Here is a 22,501-nt window from a genome sequence, read left to right as displayed (position 1 = left end):
GGTTTATGCTCCAAAGGGAGCAAATGGCTTCAGTAAATGTGTTGAGTAGTGAACATAATCACATGCCCAGTAGTGGCTGTGGATATATATTCTGAAACTATTGTGGGTTCATATCCAGAGGTGGATTTGGATTTACCTATGTCCAATTGTGTCTGTCGACCAGAATTGCATTTATAGCCAATGCTAGATATAGATTTACATTTCAATAGTAGATGAGGGTTCATGTTTGGTAGTGCTTTATCTCCCCTCATGACTGTGGGCTTATCTCCCCTCCTAGCTTTATATTTATGCTCAGCAGTGGCTGTACTTTTATATCTAATACCTGCTGTCACCAAAATTTGGCTCACCTTACTAATGATAAAGACTGCTATGATAAACAGCACCAAAGTAAGTTTCCCTTTTGGCAATGACAATCAGATAGATTTTCCTCATTTCTAAATGAATTTAGAAGATAGCTACTAATTGAGCATTGTTGTCATTCCTGTCTTTCAAATAAACATCAAAAACATGAATAGAAAGAAATGAACCAGTTTACCCCAGGAACTAATACCAAATTGGACAAGTGGATCATCACGCAACTTACTTTCTCTTCTACAGTGTTCACCAAGCAATTAAATCTCTACAATTATTGTTCAATACAAGGTACCATATTTGATGCACTGTTTTTCCACAAAAATGTCTCAGAAAACACTCTCAGGCCCTATGTTTGAAATTACTTTAAATATTGCATGCTCTAATGCATGTAAAATTCCTTTTCTTCAATATGTGCTACTGAAATGAGTGGAGGTGGGGAGTCAAATATATCTATGTGTCTTTTATGCCATCAAATATGGTAAGTTTGTCTGCTGCTTGAGCATGATTTCTGTAGCTGGATGCCCTTCCTGATGCCAACCACTTGGAAGTGCAGACTACTGAGTGCTTTTTATGTTGCTCCAGCACTGGCAAGTTCACCAAGTAACTTGCAAAACAAAACACTTTGTTGAGTATGTCATGTGTAAACAAACACACGTTTGTTTTTGAAGCATTGAAATGTATTGTAGAACTAATAGAAACATAAATTTTATTCAACGCATAAATACTGAACAGTATATATAAAGGATAAAAGTCTTTTAAAAGCAGAAAAATTTGCCAGCAAATTTTTCCGCTCTTAAAAGGATTTTATCCTTTATATATACTGTTCAGTATTTACGTGTTGAATAAAATTTATCTTTCTGCTTTGTTGAGTATTTATCTAAGCAACTGTCTAGAAGTATGTTTTGTTAATACTGACAGTTATCATGCTAGACACCAAGCCATATCAGATGTTATATTTTGGAAACTTAAACACCCTAATGGAGGATGAAGACCACTCAGCTACATTGATGTTATTGATAGAGCCACATAACACAAATTGAGGATCTAGCAAAGCTAAAGGGAGACAAAGACTTTTGGCATAGCATTGGGAGATACAACTCAGTTGTGGTTAATTAAAGAAGTGAGTATTTTGTAAATACCTCACAGAGTGGTGACCATGTCCAGCATAGTTACAGGCTGCTCTTTGGTAAGGCATGGCACCCATTCAGCCACCCTGCTAGGGAGAAGTCATGGAACTGCAGCATGGCAGATTGTGAAGTGGTAGCAGAAGAGCTCAACTGAGCCAATAGTGCTTCATACATCGATGCTGAAGGGAAGAATCTCAGAAGATCAATGATCAGAATCACCAAGAGAGTAACTGCAACACATCTATAGGAGTGGCATCCATGGTTGTGTAATCAGCAAATGAAAGATCCACTATGACTCAAGTTCCCAATTCAAATTCATAATAATGGGATTGGATGATGACAGAGGGTGTTGGGAATCCACAAAAGCAGCAAAAAAAAAGAAAAGAAGAGAAACTATTAAATCTACTTACTGTCATGAAATAATACTCAAACGTAACATTTTTAATTGCTCCTGATTTTGTTTGAATTGCCTTCTTCGATATAAAAACATCACACAACACTTTTCTCAAAGTACGCTAGAAAACAAGAGTAAAATGAAATAAAAAGGAAATAATTTAGTACAAGTTTTTCCATCAGCAATTTGAATGATCAGACAAAGATATTCCTATCTGGAAGATTTCCAGGAAAAAAACAGAAAGTATGTAATATATTATGATGCAAATGAGATATAAAACTCTCTCTGGATTGTAACTGAAGGAAGCCTCATGTAGTTCTCAGGGAGACTCAGCATGACAAGGCCGGCCCTTCGAAATACAGGTACTACTCATTTTTGCCAGCTGAGTGGACTGGAGCAACGTGAAATAAAGTGTCTTGCCCAAGGACACAACGCGTCGCCAGGAATCGAACTCACAACCTTACGATCGTGAGCCGAATATCCTAACCACTAAGCTATGTGCCTTCACACTTGTACACATACATACACGCATGCACAATCATCATCATTATCATCATCATCATCAACATTCAACACCTGTCTTCTGTGGTGGCATGGGTTGGATGGTTTGTTAGGACCTAGTAAGCCAGAGGACAGTACCAAGTTCCACTGTCTGCTTTGGCATGACCTCTACAACTGGTTTCCCTTCCTGATGCCAACCACTTTGCAGAGCAGACTGAGTGCTTTTTATGTTGCTCCAGCACATAAAAATTTTGCAATTCTAAAAAGTTTGCCTCTTACATAGATATATAGGGATAAACAATCTTCTATGTACTGTGCTGAATACATGAAGTGTTCATCTGTGTTGGGGATTGGTTGTGGTCGTGATGGTGTTGGTGATGGAGTGGATTTGGGAAGTGGTAGGAAAGAAGAAATGAAACAACATACTTGTCCATTATAAAAAGTGTTATCACTGTCCAGCTGGAGCATCTTCAAAGTGTCCACCATGCCAGTAGCCTTGCCATTCATCACATCCAGAATGTGCTGCAAGATGTCGGCCTCGTTGGTGTCAGCGTTTTTGAGTTTATTGTAGGAACAGTTTAACAGGAGGTTGTCCCTGGTGTACACCGTACCTGGGGGTTTAATAATGGACAATCCACACAGAAAGGAAGAATATCAAAGACTTCAGAACTTTGGTAAACAACAACAAAAATAACAATAACAATTTCAAATTTTGGCAGAAGGCCAGCAATTTCAGGGGAGGGGCTAAGCCGATTACATCGACCCCAGTGTTCAACTGGTACTAATTTTATCAACTCCAAAAGAATGAAAGGCAAAGTGGACCTCGGCAGAACTTGAACTCAGAACTTAATGACAGACAAAATGCAGCTAAGCATTTTGCATAGCAGTCTAACAATTGTCAGCCCACTGCCTTAATGATGATGATGATGATGATGATGATGATGATGATGATGATGATGATGATGATGATGATGATGATGATGATGATGATGATGGTGATGATGATGATGATGATGGTGATGATGATGATGATGGTGATGATGATGATGATGATGATGATGATTTCAAATTTTAACATGAGGACAACAGCAAGTTTGGGGGTGGGGCAAGTCAATTATATCAACCCCAGGGCTCAACTGGTTCTTATTTCATCAACCTCCGAAAGGATGAAAGCCAAAGTGGACCACAGCAGAATTTGAACTCAAAATCTAAAAATGGATGAAGTGCAGCTGAGCATTTTGTCCAGTATCCTAAGGAGTCTACCAGCTTGCTGCCTCAACAACAATAACAACACTATCATAAGCTAGTCAAATAATGGAGTTGTTGGATAAATTGTTTATGTCCCTAACTACTATGCATATCACATCAGCCCACATTAGCCCAACACCAGGAGGAGGAGGAGGAGGAGGAGGAGAAGAAGAAGAAGAAGAAGAAGAAGAGTTTCTGATTTTAGGCACAAGGCCAGCAATTTCGAGTGTATGGATTTAGACACTACCATCAACCCAATATTGGTACTTTATTTTAGTAATCTCAACACCATCAAGATGATAAAATAACAATAATAATAAAATAACAATAATAATAAATAGTGCAGACATTATATTGAAGGATTTCTGACAATAATCATGTCTCCTCATTAATATGAATGTCCTAATTGACACAAATGTTCTTGAAATAGAAATTGGCAAAATGTGGAACACCAAGGCTAAAACAATACCTGTTGTCATAGCTGCCCTAGGAATGATAGCAAAAGGGGTTGATTGCTACCTATCTCAGATACCAGGAAATCCAAAAAAGAAGGAATTCAAAAAATAGCGCTCATGGGTACTGCCCCTATCTTACATAAAATATTGTCTATGTAATCCCCAAAATATCTTAATCTGTAAACAGTGTCAAAATACTTTTAAATATACATCATCTTATAATCAAATTAATTGTAAAACAGACTTCTAATTTAGTTAATGTTTTGACAGATATTCTCTATGTGTCTCCATGTGCAGCATTCTCGTGCCAACAAAGTATCTCAACAGGCATGATAGAGTGGCACCATATATTCACTGAGTAATTTGCAAAAACCTGGACCTTCCCCATGATAAAAACTGGTGGAACACAAACTACCTACAATGCCTGAAAATGCTCACATCTCACTCCTTGGGAACTTCACCATTCAAACTGACAAAAAGGTAGATGCAAATATGCCAGACATTATATTGAAGAGTTCCAGACAAGAATGATGCTTCCTCGTTAATATTGCTGTCCTAGTTGACATAAATGTATCTGTGAAGACCTACCAAAAGCTGAGCAAATATAAAGACTTTGAAATAGAAATTGACAAAATGTGGAACACCAAGGCACCCTAGTCACAACACAAACTTGAACTTCTAACTTGTTGTCTCTGGAAGTCTCAGGGTGAGACTTGGAGTCAACTTGTACAAATACAAAGCAAAAGCCAACATCTAATAATAATAATAATAATAATAATAATAATAATAATAATAATAATAATATATTCACAGACACGACAGAGCTGGGACCTACACACACTGGAAGCTATGCCAACACTATGGAATAACAAGAGAAAAAAGATGGTATAGGCACATGCCAGAAAAGGTCATAGAAAACGAGAAAGCAACCATACTCTGGGATATGCCAATACACACAGATAGAGAAATTAAGGCCAATAGACCAGATATAGTTGTCAAAGATCATGAAGAAAAAAAATGCTTTCTAATTAATGTATCAATACCAACAGATGACTATGTTTCTCTAAAAGAAATGGAGAAACTTTCAAAATACAAAGACCTGGAAATAGAGGTAACTCGAATGTGAAATCTAAAAACAGAAACAATTCCTATCATAATAGGCGCCTTAGGTATAATAAAAAAAATATTCAGACAAATACATAACAAAAACACCAGGACTTACAAATATATATAACATACAGAAAATTGCACTACTGGGCACTGCACACATCCTACACAAAACACTTTCAATACAGTAACCATAAGAGCATCACAGCAAACCACAGCACATACCCAAGGCACACAGAGCTGCACTCAGTAGTGAAGTGAAAGCACGTTATAAAAATAAAACTACTGAATAATAATAATAATAATAATAATAATAATAATAATAATAATAATAATAATAATAATAATAATAATAATGATAATAATAATAATAATAAAAAGTAGCAACATCACACTAGATAAAGCCAAGGAAATAAGAGAACTAGACGAAAACCAGCCATACAAATATTTAGGAGTCAATGAACTAGATAGGATACAACGCACACAAATGAAAGAAAAAATAAAGAAAGAGTACTATAGACGAGTTTGATCAATACTAAAAACAGAGCTCAATGCTAAAAACAAGATAATAGGTATTAACACTTTAGCTGTCCCAGTTATAAGTTACAGCTACAATATCCTTAACTGAACACTAAACGAACTATCTAAAATAGACAGGAAAACAAGAAAAATAATGACAGGATATAGGATGCACCACCTAAAATCTGACATAGAAAGGCTATATATATACAATGCACAGAAGGTGGCAGGGGTCTTATACAGCTGGAAAACTATTATAAAATAACCACCATAGAACTGCAAAAATACCTACTCCAGAAGGAAAACTAATACAAATAGCCACAAAACACAAGCAAAACAAAAAACTGTTTTCAGTATTTAAGGAAGCTGACAAATACAAACAAGAAATCATACTACCTAGCAAATACGAAGAAAAAGAAGAAGAAGAAGAAGAAGAAGAAGAAGAAGAAGAAGAAGAAGAAGAAGAAGAAGAAGAAGAAGAAGAAGAAGAAGAAGAAGAAGAAGAAACAACAAAAGCTATAAAACAAATAAAATCCAAACTAAAACTAGAACAGTAACGGACCATGATAAAACGATGGCAAGAAAAGCCCCTACATGGTAAATGCTGGGCTAAACTAAATGCAAAAGAAATAGACTGAGAAAAATCCCAGCAATGGTTGAGAAGCTCAGGACTCAAAGCAGAGACTAAAGGATTTTTAATTGCTGCACAAGACCAAGGCCTCCCCACCAGAAATTACCAAAAACATATAATGAAAAGAAACATAACAAGTAACTGTAGAATATGTGGCGATGGACAAGAAACAATAAATCATATTATCTCGGGCTGCCCAGTCCTGGCTAAGAAGGAATATATTCACAGACACGACAGAGCTGGGACCTATATACACTGGAAGCTATGCCAACACTATGGAATAACAACAAAAAAAAAACGGTATAAACACACGCCAGAAAAGGTCACAGAAAACGAGAAAGCAACCATACTCTGAGATATGCCAATACACACAGATAGAGAAATTAAGGCCAATAGACCAGATATAGTTGTCAAAGATCATGAAGGAAAAAAATGCTTTCTAATTGATGTATCAACACCAGCAGATGACAGCGTTTCCCTAAAAGAAATGGAGAAACTTTCAAAATACAAAGACCTGGAAATAGAGGTAACTCGAATGTGGAATCTAAAAACAGAAACAATTCCTATCATAGTAGGTGCCTTAGGTATAATAAAAAAATATTCAGACAAATACATAACAAAAACACCAGGACTTACAAATATATATAACATACAGAAAATTGCACTACTGGGCACTGCACACATCCTACACAAAACACTTTCAATACAGTAACCATAAGAGGAACCCACAGCACATACCCAAGGCACACAGAGCTGCACTCGGTAGTGAAGTGAAAGCACATTATAAAAATAAAACTACTGAATAATAATGATAATAATAATAATAATAATAATAATAATAATAATAATAATAATAATAATAATAATAAATGCCCTGATCTTAACAGATTGGAAGTGTTAACATGTACATGTTTTGCTTTGGTGTAAAAGACGGGCTGCAGCAAATATTCTGTTCAATACCACAGATTCTCTTGTCAGTTGCTTGACCTTAACCAGTTGAGTGTCTCTTAGTGGCTGACAATTTGTGCATCTCTGATCACCAGCAGAAGTAGTGGGTAAGCATCATAGCCATGTATTGTGAGGGATACTTTGGAGTTTGAATAATTCACCTCAGGAAACATGGGCTTTTCATTCATCATCCTTAAACAAACTTTATTCAAGGACATTTTGAGTGGGATGGACTACTCACCCTGAAGAAAATTCTAAGTGGGCCTTACCTGCAAGGTCCTTGCACAGTTTATCTTGATATGAGATCACCATGTCGCGCACATATGGTTGTGATGCATGTGCCTGGTGTACCCTTATTAGATAATTAGTCATGATGGGTATATTGGGTTTCGTATATTTGTACTCCCAGTGTCACTTTGATGGCATGTGCTGTTCTCTCACTCAACAATAATAATGATGATGATAATAATAATAATAATAATAATAATAATAATAATAATAATAATAATAATAATATAGAAAGGATTGAGGTAACTCCTCCTGAAGATATAGAGTCAAAATTAAAAGAAGAGTGCCATTTGTTATCTTGTGAACAATATTTCGACATCTCGCGTGTCTTCCACTGGTTCAAAAAATAAATTTGTCAATCTACTTCATTTTGGTTAATATAGAAAGGATTGAGGTAACTCCTCCTGAAGATTTTGACTCTATATCTTCAGGAGGAGTTACCTCAATCCTTTCTATATTAACCAAAATGAAGTAGATTGACAAATTTATTTTTTGAACCAGTGGAAGACACGCAAGATGTCGAAATATTGTTCACAAGATAACAAATGGCACTCTTCTTTTAATTTTAATAATAATAATAATAATCCTTTCTACTATAAGCACAAGGCCTGAAATTTGGGGGAGAGAGATAGTCAATTACATTGACTCCAGTACTCAACTGGTACTCACTTTGTCAACCCTGAAAGGATGAAAGGCAAAGTCAACCTCAGCAGAATTCGAACTCAACATGAAGACGGACGAAATACCACTAAGCATTTCACCCAATTCACCAACGATTCTGTTAGCTTGCCACCTTAATAATGATGATGATGGTGATGGTGATGATGATGATGATGATGATGATGATGATGATGATGATGATGATGATGATGACAATAATAATGATGATAATGAATGGATGAAATGCACCACACTGTGGCAGATGTAGAACGACTTTACTTGTCAAGAAATGAGGGTGGCCGTACATTCTTACAACTTGAATTGACAATGAAGATTGCCACAATTGGTCTAAACACTTACCTGAAAAAACTCTGATGACTGGATGCTAAAACTTGTCTTAAAGCATAAAGACAAGAAAACCACATACTTAGGCAAGGAAATATCTCAGTGAATTCCAAATTCAATAAATTCCAGGATCAGACGTACTGGAAACAAGCACAGAAAAAGCTATCCGTATGAAAACCCTTGCTAAAACTGCTGCCATAGATATTCTTTCTGAAAAAACTCTCAGTGGTGAATACCCAAAGAGAGTTAATAATGTTGATGTTGACAAAGCCCTTACCCATCAATGGCTAGTGTTTTCTGGTTTAAAATCAGAAACAGAAGGGTTTATCTTAGCAGCCTAAGATCAATGCCTACCAGGCCAACATCTTAAAGAAGCTACCAGCTACCAGGCTAACATCTTAATGAACAACAGTAGTCCAACATGTCATGTATGTAAACAACAGGTTGAAACCATCAATTATGTTGTCTCCATGTGCAGCATTCTTGTGCCAACAAAGTATCTCAACAGGCATGATAGAGTGGCACCATATATTCACTGAGTAATTTGCAAAAACCTGGACCTTCCCCATGATAAAAACTGGTGGAACACAAACTACCTACAATGCCTGAAAATGCTCACATCTCACTCCTTGGGAACTTCACCATTCAAACTGACAAAAAGGTAGATGCAAATATGCCAGACATTATATTGAAGAGTTCCAGACAAGAATGATGCTTCCTCGTTAATATTGCTGTCCTAGTTGACATAAATGTATCTGTGAAGACCTACCAAAAGCTGAGCAAATATAAAGACTTTGAAATAGAAATTGACAAAATGTGGAACACCAAGGCTAAAACAATACCTGCTGTCAAAGATGCCCTAGGAATGATAGCAAAAGGGGCTGATTGCTACCTATCTCAGATACCAGGAAATCCAAAAAAGAAGGAATTCAAAAAATAGCGCTCATGGGTACTGCCCCTATCATCATCATCATCATCATCATCATCGTTTAACGTCCGCTTTCCATGCTAGCATGGGTTGGACGATTTGACTGAGGACTGGTTAAACCGGATGGCAACACCAGGCTCCAGTCTGATTTGGCAGAGTTTCTACAGCTGGATGCCCTTCCTAACGCCAACCACTCAGAGAGTGTAGTGGGTGCTTTTACGTGTCACCCGCACGAAAACGGCCACGCTCGAAATGGTGTCTTTTATGTGCCACCCGCACAAGCCAGTCCAGGGGCACTGGCAACGATCTCGCTCGAAAATCCTACAGGAGCCAGTCAGGCGGTACTGGCAACGGCCACGCTCAAAATGGTGCATCTCATGTGCCACCCGCACAAGAACCAGTCCAGGGGCACTGGCAACGATCTTACTTGGCTTGCCGGGTCTTCTCACGCACAGCCCATTTCCAAAGGTCTCGGTCCGTAGTCATCGCCTCGGTGAGGCCCAATGTACGAAGGTCTTGCCTCACCACCTCAGCCCAGGTCTTCCTGGGCCTACCTCTTCCACGGGTTCCCTCAACTGTTAGGGTGTGGCACTTTTTCATGCAGCTATCCTCCTCCATTCTCACCACATGTCCATACCAGCGCAATCGTCTCTCTTGCACGCCACAACTGATGCTTCTAATGTTCAGCTTTTCTCTCAAGATACTTACACTCTGACGGGTATTCACATTGACATTACACATCCAACGGAGCATACTGGCTTCATTCCTTGCGAGCTTACGTATGTCCTCAGCAGTTACAGCCCATGTTTCACTGCCATGTAGCATGGTTGTTCGTACGCATGCGTCATACAGTCTGCCTTTTACTCTGAGTGAGAGTCCCTTTGTCGCCAGCAGGGGTAAGAGCTCTCTAAACTTTGCCCAGGCTATTCTTATTCTAGCAGCTACACTTTCAGCGCACCCACCCCCACTACTAACTTGGTCGCCCAGATAGCGGAAGCTATCGACTACCTCTAGTTTTTCACCCTGGAATGAGATAGAAGTTGTTTCCTGTTTGTTTGCAGTCTTTATTGCACCTGAACATCTGCCACAAACAAAAACTAACTTGCTAGTTAACCTGCCTTTGATGTTGCTGCACCTCTTATGTGTCCATAGCTTGCACCGGGTACATCTTATAGAGTTACTACCTACTCCTTTTCTACATACTGAGCAGGGCCATCTACCTGAAGGGGTTTGTGTTTTATCTACCTTCCTACTTATTAGGATTTTGGTTTTAGCTAGGTTGACTCTAAGGCCCTTCAATTCTAGACCTTGCTTCCACACCTGAAACTTCTCCTCTAGTTCTGATAGTGACTCCGCAATTAGGGCAAGGTCATCAGCATAGAGGAGCTCCCAGGGGCAACCTGTCTTGAACTCCTCTGTGATTGCCTGGAGGACTATGGTAAATAATAGGGGGCTGAGGACGGAACCTTGGTGGACCCCTACCTCTACCCGGAATTCATTGCTGTACTCATTTCCAACCCTCACCTTACTGGCCGCATCTCTGTACATGGCTTGCACAGCTCTCACTAGCCATTCTTCTATCCCAAGTTTCCTCATTGACCACCAGATAAGGGATCGGGGGACCCTGTCAAAGGCTTTCTCCATGTCAACGAAAGCCAGGTACAGAGGTCTATCCTTGGCTAGGTATTTCTCTTGCAACTGTCTCACTAGAAATAAGGCATCAGTAGTGCTTTTACCTGGCACGAACCCAAACTGCATCTCATCTAAATTGATTCGCTCCCTAATTAGTTGGGCTATGACCCTCTCTGTAACTTTCATAACCTGATCTAACAGCTTGATGCCTCTGTAATTATTTGTATCTAAAGCGTCCCCTTTACCTTTGTAGCAGTTGACTATGATGCTGCTACACCAGTCATAGGGTATGACTCCTTCGTGTATCACCTGGTTCGTAATACGGGTGACTAGGCTATAGCCAACACTGCCAGATATTTTGAGCATCTCTGCAGTGATTCCTGATGGGCCGGGGGCTTTCCCGGTCTTCATACTCTTAATTGCTTTATCTACCCTGGTACTATCAACTCGGATAGCTGGTCCCTCTATTGGGTCGACATAAGGCAGGCTCTCTTTCTCCCATTCATTCTCTTTATTAAGCAATCTATCGTAGTGGCATCTCCAGACCTCTTTCTTTGCATCCTCATTTAATGCAAGCGTACCATCATCCATGCGAACACATTTCTCTCCTACAACATCACTATTCTCTCTCCTACACTGTCTTGCAACACGAAATACCTCGAGTCTTTGGTCCTCACGGCGCAGAACATTGGCAAATCTTTCCTTATCTGCTTCCCCTCTGGCTAAATAAACCTGTCGCCTAGCCTCCCTTCTGGCACATTGGTACAATTCCCTGCTACCACCGTTCTTCCAGTCCTTCCAAGCTTGTTTCTTTTGTCTAATAGCCCTGTCTACCTCCTTGTTCCACCACCACGTTACTCTGGGTTGGGAGGGGACCTTACACCACCCACAAATCTGGTCGGTGGCTTTCAACAGGTTGTCCCGCAGTATCTTACATAAAATATTGTCTATGTAATCCCCAAAATATCTTAATCTGTAAACAGTGTCAAAATACTTTTAAATATACATCATCTTATAATCAAATTAATTGTAAAACAGACTTCTAATTTATTTAATGTTTTGACAGACATTCTCTAGAACAATACTTTGTGCAAAATCAAAAGTAAGGCACCCTAGTCACAACACAAACTTGAACTTCTAACTTGTTGTCTCTGGAAGTCTCAGGGTGAGACTTGGAGTCAACTTGTACAAATACAAAGCAAAAGCCAACATATAATAATGATGATGATGATGACGACGACGACGATGACGACAACAACAACGACGATGACGACGACGACGACAACAACAACAACAACAACAACAACAACAATAATAATAATAATAATAATAATAATAATAATGCCCGGATGCAGTACTAGGCAGTGGCTCTCATGGCTTCTGATCTTAATTGATTGGAAGTGTTATCATATACATTGTTTTGTCTTGGTATAAAAAGATGGGTTACATCAAATATTCTGCTCAATACCACAGATTTGCTTGTCAGTTGTTTCACCTTAACCAGTTGAGCATGTCCCTTGGTGGCTGACAATATGTGCATCTCTGTTCATGAGCAGAAGTAGTGGGGGAGCATCATAGCCATGTGTTGAGAGGAATTCTTTGGGGTTTGAATAATTCACCTTTGGAAACATTGGTGTTTTGCTCAACATCCTTAAACAAACCTTATTCAAGGACCTTTTGAGCAGGATGGGCTACTCAACCTGAAGAAAATTCTAACTGGGCCCCACCTGCAAGGTCATGCGCTGTTTATCTTGATACAAGATCACCATCTCGAGCACAAATAGTTGTGATGCATGCACCTGGTGTACCCTTATCAGACGGGTAGTCATGATGGGTATAATGGGCTTCGTATATTTTACCCCCATGTCACTTTGATGGCATGCACTGCTCTCTCACTCAATAATAATAATAATAATAATAATAATAATAATAATAATAATAATGGAAGCTCACCAGTTCGGTAATTATAGATTTCAGTAACTGGATGATTGGCATCAGTATAAGAAACAGGATGGAAATCCCGACGTACCATTTGGAATCTGTCAGCAACCCATAACTAAGGATAGAAAGTCATCTTGTTAGTGTTTAGTTCTACACAATATCACATGGCTACACATGTACACACTTTGAGAATAAGGTGTGTGGCCCTATATTCTCCGCAACTTTTGCAGGCACCGCCAGCATGGGAAGTTCTCAGCCATCATTGAAGGTGTGAAACTGAGTAATACCATCTGGTTGACAACTGATGAAGAATTAGGGACCTTCTCTGTCTGTTTCCCATTTGGTCGTAGACTCAGTATATGTTGTATGTTTTTTGCCCTGTCATTCTTTATTTACAATGCATATTTTCATTTGTATATATCATCATCGTTTAACGTCCGCTTTCCATGCTAGCATGGGTTGGACGATTTGACTGAGGACTGGCAAGCCAGAAGGCTGCACCAGGCTCCAATCTGATCTGGCAGAGTTTCTACAGCTGGATGCCCTTCCTAACGCCAACCACTCCGAGAGTGTAGTGGGTGCTTTTACATGTCACCGGCACGAGGGCCAGTCACACGGTACTGGTAACGGCCACGCTCAAAAAGGTGTTTTTTACGTGCCACCTGCACGGGAGCCAATCCAGCGGCACTGGCAACGACATATATATATATATGTATGTATATATATATGTATATATATATATATATATATATATATATATATATATATATATATATATATATATATATATATATATATATATGAATGTATGTATATATATATATATATATATATATATATATATATAATAAGGTTGGCTTCTTAGCAGTTTTTCAACCGAAAAGCAAAAATATATGCATCACTAAAGCAACTGAGGGCACTATTCACCACCAATATTGCTAGAAATAAGAGTCAAAAACAACTCATACCCACAATAACACATCATCTTATTTACTGACAAGGGAGGCAAGCTCTCTTAGCACCAGGAATTAGCCAGATCACCAGTGATTTCACATTTACATTATTGGTTGTCCGTGGGTCTCACTGGTCCTTTGGGTTAAACTAAACTCACCTTGTCAGCTTATAAGATCACCATAGAAATCATACACTGATTTCAAAAGTGGCAAAGGTGTAAATTGTTGCCTTTCACTTGAAAAATTGCTAACAAGCCACCCTTATTATTTATAATTTACACCTTTACCATTTATGAAATCAGCCTATGATTTCTATGGTGATCTTATAAGCTGACAAGGTGAGATGAGTTTAACCCAAGGCACAGGCGAGAGCCACTGATGAGCATTAATGTAAATGCAAAATCACTGGTAATTATGCCCAGTGCTTTGTGTACTTGCCTCTCTTGTCAGTAAATAAGATGGTGTGTTATTGTGGCCATGAGTTAGTTTTGACTCTTATTTCTAGCAATACTGGTGCTGAACAGCATTCTCAGTTGCTCTAGTGACATATATATCTTTGCCTTTACCATTTATAAAACTAGCATTTGATTTCTACAGTGATCTTATAAGCTGACAGGGTGAGTTGAGTTTAACCCAAGGCACCGGTAAGAGCCACTGATGAACATTAATGTAAATGTGAAATCACTGGTGATCTGGCTATGCTTGTTGCTTAGAGAGCTTGCCTCCCTTGTCAGTAAATAAGATGATGCGTTAATGTGGCTATGAGTTGTTTTTGACTCTTATTTCTAGCAATACTGGTGCTTTAGTGATGTAGGTGCAGGTGAGGCTGCATGGTAAGAAGCTTGCTTCCCAGCCATATGATTCTGGGTTCAGTCCCACTGTGGCACCTTGGGTAAGTGTCTTCTACTTTTGCCTCAGGCTGACCAAATTCTTGTGAGTAGATTTGGTAGATGGAAACTGAAAGAAACCTGTCGTGTGTATATATATATATATATATATATATATATATGTGTGTGTGTGTGTGTGTGTGTGTGTGTGTGTGTGTGTGTGTATGTATGTATGTATATGTATATATACATAGGTATCTACGTGTGTGTGTCTTTGTGTCTATGTTTGTTCTCCAATCACTGCTTGACAACTGGTGTTGGTGTGGTTACGTTCCCATAATGTAATGGTTTGGCAAAAGAGACAGATAGAATAAGCACTAGGCTTTATATTCAAATCATCAAATTTATTATGCTTCTTTCATGATTTGAATCTTTATTTAGATATCTTAAGCACTCATTTGGCTTATGATCTTTATGGTCTAATTACCTTGGAGGTTATTGATTGGGTCATTAACATTCAGGAGGAAAAAAAATCATCCAAGAAGCATAAAAAATCCTATCAGTGTGTGAATCATAATTAACTGATCCTTCAGTATTTTCTTTTCCCCAAAACCAGGAACTTTCCAGCACCCCTTCCCCCACCCACCAGTATCTAAATACAGTAGCCTCTGGTATTCACGGGGGTTACGTTCCTAGAGCACCTGCAAATAATAAAAAGCCGTGAATAATGAAAAATCGCAAATATTGGACGTGGTCCATAAAAATGCCTATAAATGTCAAAATATAATGTAAAATATCATATATATATATATATATATATATATATATATATATAATTTTTAAAGAGGACAACAAATGTTAAGGCAAGGCAAACATCTCAAGTCATATACAATATTATCATTGGAAAAAAAATTTCACAATTATATATATCTGCTATATCGGAAATCTGTACTGGCTCCATTACTACCCTCTCAGTTACAATCTTGGAGCCCTAGTAATCCGTTACACCCCTTACCTAGTGTACTTAATTGTTTAGATCACCTGTGAACTAACCCCACCGCCTACTTTATGTGTGTATGTATATATATATATATATATATATATATATATATATATATATATATATATATAATATTTAACAATAATTTAATAAATTTTGGCTCAACAGCCCTCGCCATTTGTTTTTACAGTCTTGTTCCCACTGTCCTGTTCTTGTTAACACTTTCACCCTCCACAAAAAATTCCAAATTTTATTTAATTTGCTTTACGGGAAGGACTGTTCCAACACAGTCGTATATTGTCCTTGCCTTCAAAATGCAGAGTAGATGGAACAGGAACAACTGACGAACGGGTGTACTCTTTATGTTGCATGTCTCATTTCTCTGTTTTTTCGCTGTTCGAAAAAAGTTTGTTTTCTGTTTTCATTTCTCATTGAATTTAGCGTTTTTTTTTATGTCCTGTACCCATATATGCAAGTATGTATACATATAAATGTAGGTATGTACATATATGTATGGATATATGCATATATTTATATATTATTTATATTATTATATATATATATATATATATATATATATATATATATATATATATATATATATATATATATATATATATATATATATATATATATACATATATATATATATATATACATAAAAAGCACCATCTCAATGTGGCCAATGCCAGTCCCCCTGACTGGCTCCCATGCCGGTGGCACGTAAAAAGCACCATCCAAATGTGTCTGATGCTAGTACCCCCTGACTGGCTCCCATGCCAGTGGCATGTAAAAGGTACCATCCAAACGTGGCCAATGCCAATACACCCTGACTGGCCCCTGTGCCGGTGGCACGTAAAAAGCACTATCCGAACATGATCGATTCCAAGCCCGCCTAACTGACTCTTGTGCCGGTGGCTTGTAAAAAGTAGCATTAGGAAGGGCATCCAGCGGTAGAAACATTGCCAGATCAGATTGTAGCTTGGTGCGGCCACTGGCTCTCCAGACCTCAGTCAAGCAATCCAACCCATGCCAGCATGGAAAACGGACGTTAAACGATGATGATGATGATGGCGACATCTACATATGTTTGTCTTTGCGTCTGTGTTTGTCACCGTTTGACAACCAGTGTGGTGTGTTTGCATCCCAGTAACTTAGTGGTTTGGCAAAAGAAACAGATAGAATAAGTACTAGGCTTTAAAAAAAAATGAGTCCTGGTGGGGTTGATTTGTTCAACTAAAACCTTTCAAGGCTGCGCTCCAGCATGGCCACAGTCATATGGCTGAAACAAGTAAAAGAATAAAAGAAAAGATTATCATCATCATCATCACCTTCATCACCATCATTATCATCATCATTATTTAACGTCCGCTTTCCATGCTGGCATGGGGTGGACGGTTTGACTGAGGTCTGGCAAGCCAGTGGACTGCACCAGGCTCCAATCTGATCTATATATCTACATATATATATATATATATATATATATATATATATATATATATGGGAGAATATACAAATAATAACAACAGACGAGGACAGGTGGTGTAAATAACAAAAGTATTTATTAGTATGACGCTCGGGAATACGGAAAGTCTTATATATAATTATATGTATTTATTTTATCCTAATTAATAATAATTCGGATAGAATAAATGGGTTAATAGAAACCAGGGTAGCAAAGATCACAAAATAACTGTGGTGTAATTCCTGTTTGTGAGGCAGAAACTCCTTGAAATTTTGGGTATTTGAGTATATTTAAAAATTTAAGGAATGGAGAAAATGCATGTTATAATTGCATACTTTATTCCTACATATGTTTCAAAGGATTACAACCTGTGTGATCCATAGGGATCGATTCCCATGCATTCCCTGAAGAGAAGGTTACAATTTTAATATCACAGATCCCTATGGATCACATAGGTTGTAATCCTTTGAAACATATGTAGGAATAAAGTATGCAATTATAACATGCGTTTTCTCCATTCCTTAAATTTTCAAATATATATATATATATGTATATGTATGTATATATGTATGTATATGTATGTATGTGTGTATGTACATGTATGTATGCATGTATATGTATGTGTGTGTGTATTTGTGTATATATATGTGTATATGTGTGTGTGTGTGTATATATATATATATATATATATATATATATGTATTTGTATATATGTATGTATATATATATATGTGTGTGTATATGTATCTTTATAAGCGTAGATGCATATATATATGTGTATGTGTATGTGTATGTATGTTTGTATTTATGTATATATGGGTATCGATGTGGATATATGTGTATGTGTGTATATGTATTATTTCTTTACTACCCACAAGGGGCTACACACAGAGGGGACAATCAAAGACAGACAAACGGATTAAGTCGATTATATTGACCCCAGTGTGTAACTGGTACTTATTTAATCGACCCCGAAAGGATGAAAGGCAAAGTCGACCTCGGCGGAATTTGAACTCAGAACGTAGCGGCAGACGAAATACTGCTAAGCATTTCGCCCGGCGTGCTAACGTTTCTGCCAGCTCGCCGCCCTTGTGTGTATATGTGTGTGTATATGTGTATATGTATATGTGTATATGTATATATATATGTGTGTGTATATATATATATATACATATGTATATGAGTATGTGTATGTATTGATATATGGAGATATATATATATATGTATATGTGTGTGTGTTCGTATGTATATGTGAGTGTGAGTTTTGACGTGGGTGTGTATATAAATATGCATATATGAACTTATTGGAGTAAATGTGGGTCTGTTTGTATATATATATATGCGCATACACATAAGTATAAGTGTTTATATACATCCATCTCAATATTTTCATAGAAACACAGTATTAACCCCATTTATAATGCCTTTTTATTACATAACATTCTTCTCCAAAAAAATTTTTTTTTTTGGATTTATATCATCACATCTACTCCCAAATCTACACTCTGAATTTTCCTTTTCTCTCTCTCTCTCTCTCTCTCTCTCTTTTTTTTTTTTCTCTTCCTTTCTTGTCCAACGTACTATCTGGTAGCGTCCACATCTTTAACGGTTTTTTCAAATGAATTACGTTATAACCTTATCCAACTATAGTTCTCATACTTGGTCATAATGTCTTAAGTTTAAAATGGTTCCCATACATTTCCCTGAGGAGAAGTTTACATTTTTAACATCGACGATTCCTATGGATCGCATAATTTGTAATTCTTCGAAACATATGTCGGAATAAAGTATGCAGTTATAACATACATTCACTCCATTCCTTAAATTTATATATATATATATATATATATATATATACATATATATATATACTGAGGGTGATAAACTGAACATTAATTTCAATTTAAAACCAGTGGTCTAGCATATAAAAATCTGATAATTCAGAAAAATTGTATTACATGTGTATAAGAAGGGATGACCACTAGGTGGACATCCAATATGCTAAAAAGAGGTCATCAACGACCCACAAGCATGTGCCATCAGCAGTTACTCAGGGTAGGCAGTTGGTGACCTTTATGCAGTAAAACATGCAAAAAATAAGCGAAACACAGGCATGCAACTGAGATGTAGGCAGATTTACTTCTGCCTTTATAGCACATAAAAAAAACGTTGTTGTAGGAATGTACACAGCATGTGTACTACAGCAGTTTTATGTAGCTTAAATATTGAGATTGAAAAGCAGGGACGAATTATGCCTACCTTATCTATAAAAAAATGAAATATTTTGCATTTTATACATTGTAATCACAGTAACCTTCATCATTTTATTGAATTAGGTGCATATTTTGCCATGAAAGGAAAATGTTGCTATTGATCTATTTTATTCAAGGTAGGTACTGCCTACTTTGCCTACCTATACGGCATGTCCCTAGTATATATATATATATATATATATATATATATATATATATATATATATATATATATATATATATATACACACATACACATAGGAAAATGAATAAGAAAAAGGGATTCAAAATATATATATCGATCATAGGTAAAGCGTAAATCTGAAAAAGAAGCACACTCTAAGTTATAGAGCAGTATATAATATAAATAAAGTTAGATGAGGCTGGTTTATGGGATTACCCTGGGTTTCACGTCCATAAAGCCCTTAGCTTTGGAGTATATCATCAGATCCCAAAGCGTGTTGGCTTAAGGCCTCTCTAGCAAGTCGCCTCTCTAGAATATGGAGGAGGAAAGGACCTTGCTACTGGAAGGGAGACAATCCTCTGTTGTTAATATTGAACAACAAGATCTTTTCCTCCTCCATGTTCTAGAGAGGCTTTAAGCCAACAGGTTTTGGAATCTGATGATATGCTGCAAAGCTAAGTGCTTCATGGAACATGAAACCCAGGTTAATCCCTTAGACTGGCCTTATCTAACTTTATTTATATTATATTATATATATATATATATATATATATATATATATATATATATATATATATGAATATATGTATGTGTGTATGAGTGCATGTATTTATGTATGAGTGTATGTATTTATATATATGTGTAACTCAGTTACCTTGGAGATCTTTACTGAAGTTTCAGTTGGGTCAACAAACTCTATAGTAACAAAATAGTTGAGAGGCAACTGTGGTATTGGAGACTGGTGTTTTCTTCCAGCGCAGTAGACTCCAGGTGGGATCTTTTTGGTAAGAGAAGACATAAAGAAAAAAGAAGAGCAGATGAGAGGAAAAGCATGAAAAAAAACCTAAAATACATGAGTTCATTTCATTCTTGTTGATTTGGATAAATATAGCATAATTTCAATTAAGGCAGGTCTACTATGGTTGTTGCCAAGGTAACATTTCTTCATGGTCAGGCATGTTTGCAAGGAAAACTGGAAACAAAGAGACTCCACTTGTATGACAGAGATACATGTTTATTATGATCCCTTGATGTTAGAACAAGGGGACACACACACACACACACACACACACACACACACACATTTCGTCTGCCATTACGTTCTGAGTTCAAATTCCGCCGAGGTCGACTTTGCCTTTCATCCTTTCGGGGTCGATTAAATAAGTACCAGTTACGCACTGGGGTCGATATAATCGACTTAATCCGTCTGTCTGTCTTTGTTTGTCCCCTCTGTGTGTAGCCCCTTGTGGGTAGTAAAGAAATAACACACACACACACACATATATACGCTCACATTTACAACGGGCTTCTTTCAGTTTCTATCTACCAGATCCACTCACACCACCACCACTGCTACAACCAACATTACAGTCTCTACCATCACCACTACCATCACTACCTCAATTGCCACCTTCACTACCATCACCACTACCACCACTAACACTACCATAATCACCCCCACCATCACCACTAACATCACTACCTTTGCCACAACCACTACTACTACATATTACCACCACAACCTCCCCCCTCCACCACCACCACTATCACTGCCACTGCCACTTCCACCACCACCACCACCACCACCACCACCACTAACACCACTGCCGCCACCACCACCATTGCCCCCACCACCACCACTGCCACTACCATTGCTGCCACTGCTACCACCATCGTCACTGCCACACAACCACTAACAACAACAAAACAACACCTCTTCCTCTAGAAATAGCCACTGGAATCTCCCTCAAATCATTGCAATCACACCACATCAGCCTTCCATTAGATAATGTCACCTGGCACATCTCTAAGAGAAGAGGATGGTCAAAGCTGCAACAGTTTTTATCAACAATGACTCTAAGGCTAAATGACAACTATTAAATAATTTGATGAAATGTTGGTATTACCTCAAAAACGTTCTCTCGTTCTTTGAAGGAGAAGACTTGGACGAAGTTGAAATAAAAATAATCAAAATAATGGCAAAACGGTTTACCAGAAGATTTCACCTTCCCACAGAATTCTATTCGGAGAGGCACAGGCATTGTGTTATCATTCTCCGTTGTCCAGTGGTCTCCTGGAAATAAAATAATAAATATATATATATATAAATATAAGAAGCACAAGCATGGCTGAGTGGTAAGAAGTTTGCTTCCCAACCCCATGGTTCCATGTTCAGTCCCACAGTGTGGCACTTTGGGCAAATGTCTTCTACTATAGTCTTGGGTTGATGAATGCCTTGTGAGTTTGTGAGTGGATTTGGTAGACGGAAACTGAAAGAAACCCACCATGTATATATATATATATATATATATATATAGATAGATAGATAGATAGATAGATTCAGATGAATATGGTACTTAAGTTGAGGCACCAGAATTTAGTACGGTATTATCCATACAACTTCAAAATAAGGTGATTAAAATCAAAATAAGCAACAAGTATATCCAGAGGTAATGCAGTACGATCGTTTCAAGCAACTCCATTTAATTGAACAATGCAAGCATTACATCAATTTAAATGCAGAGCAATCCTCAGCTGCATAAATTCCATTTTACAATGAAAGTAAACAAACAAAGTTTGTTCTTTTTTAGAAGCGTTGAGATGTATTGTAAGATACAGAAATAAATTTATTTCTCAAACGCGTGATAATGCTATAAATAGCATGATCAGGATAAATTATCCATTTATTGCAGAAAAATACGTTACTGGCCAGCCATGAGACTTGAACTCACATCTCTGTGA

At 37.5% G+C, this 22,501-nt stretch overlaps 1 protein-coding gene across 1 annotated transcript in view; it reads right to left on the bottom strand.

Moving 5' to 3' along the window:
- Nucleotides 1-22,501, bottom strand: part of LOC106884220 (uncharacterized) — a 122,545-nt gene that overhangs the window by 75,498 nt on the left and 24,546 nt on the right. Inside the window, exons 6-10 of the mRNA XM_089340306.1 lie at nt 21,667-21,833; nt 20,415-20,537; nt 13,091-13,193; nt 2,803-2,987; nt 1,892-1,996 (exon numbers count right to left, since the gene is read on the bottom strand). Of these exons, the coding sequence (XP_089196432.1) occupies nt 1,892-1,996; nt 2,803-2,987; nt 13,091-13,193; nt 20,415-20,537; nt 21,667-21,833 (683 nt within the window). The remainder of the gene's footprint in view (nt 1-1,891; nt 1,997-2,802; nt 2,988-13,090; nt 13,194-20,414; nt 20,538-21,666; nt 21,834-22,501) is intronic.

Source organism: Octopus bimaculoides, chromosome 23 (genome assembly GCF_046866305.1).
Source record: "Octopus bimaculoides isolate indiv1 chromosome 23, ASM4686630v1, whole genome shotgun sequence".
NCBI lineage: Eukaryota > Metazoa > Mollusca > Cephalopoda > Octopoda > Octopodidae > Octopus > Octopus bimaculoides.
Note: the sequence above shows the minus strand (reverse complement) of the source record. Positions and strands in the feature narration are given on the sequence as shown.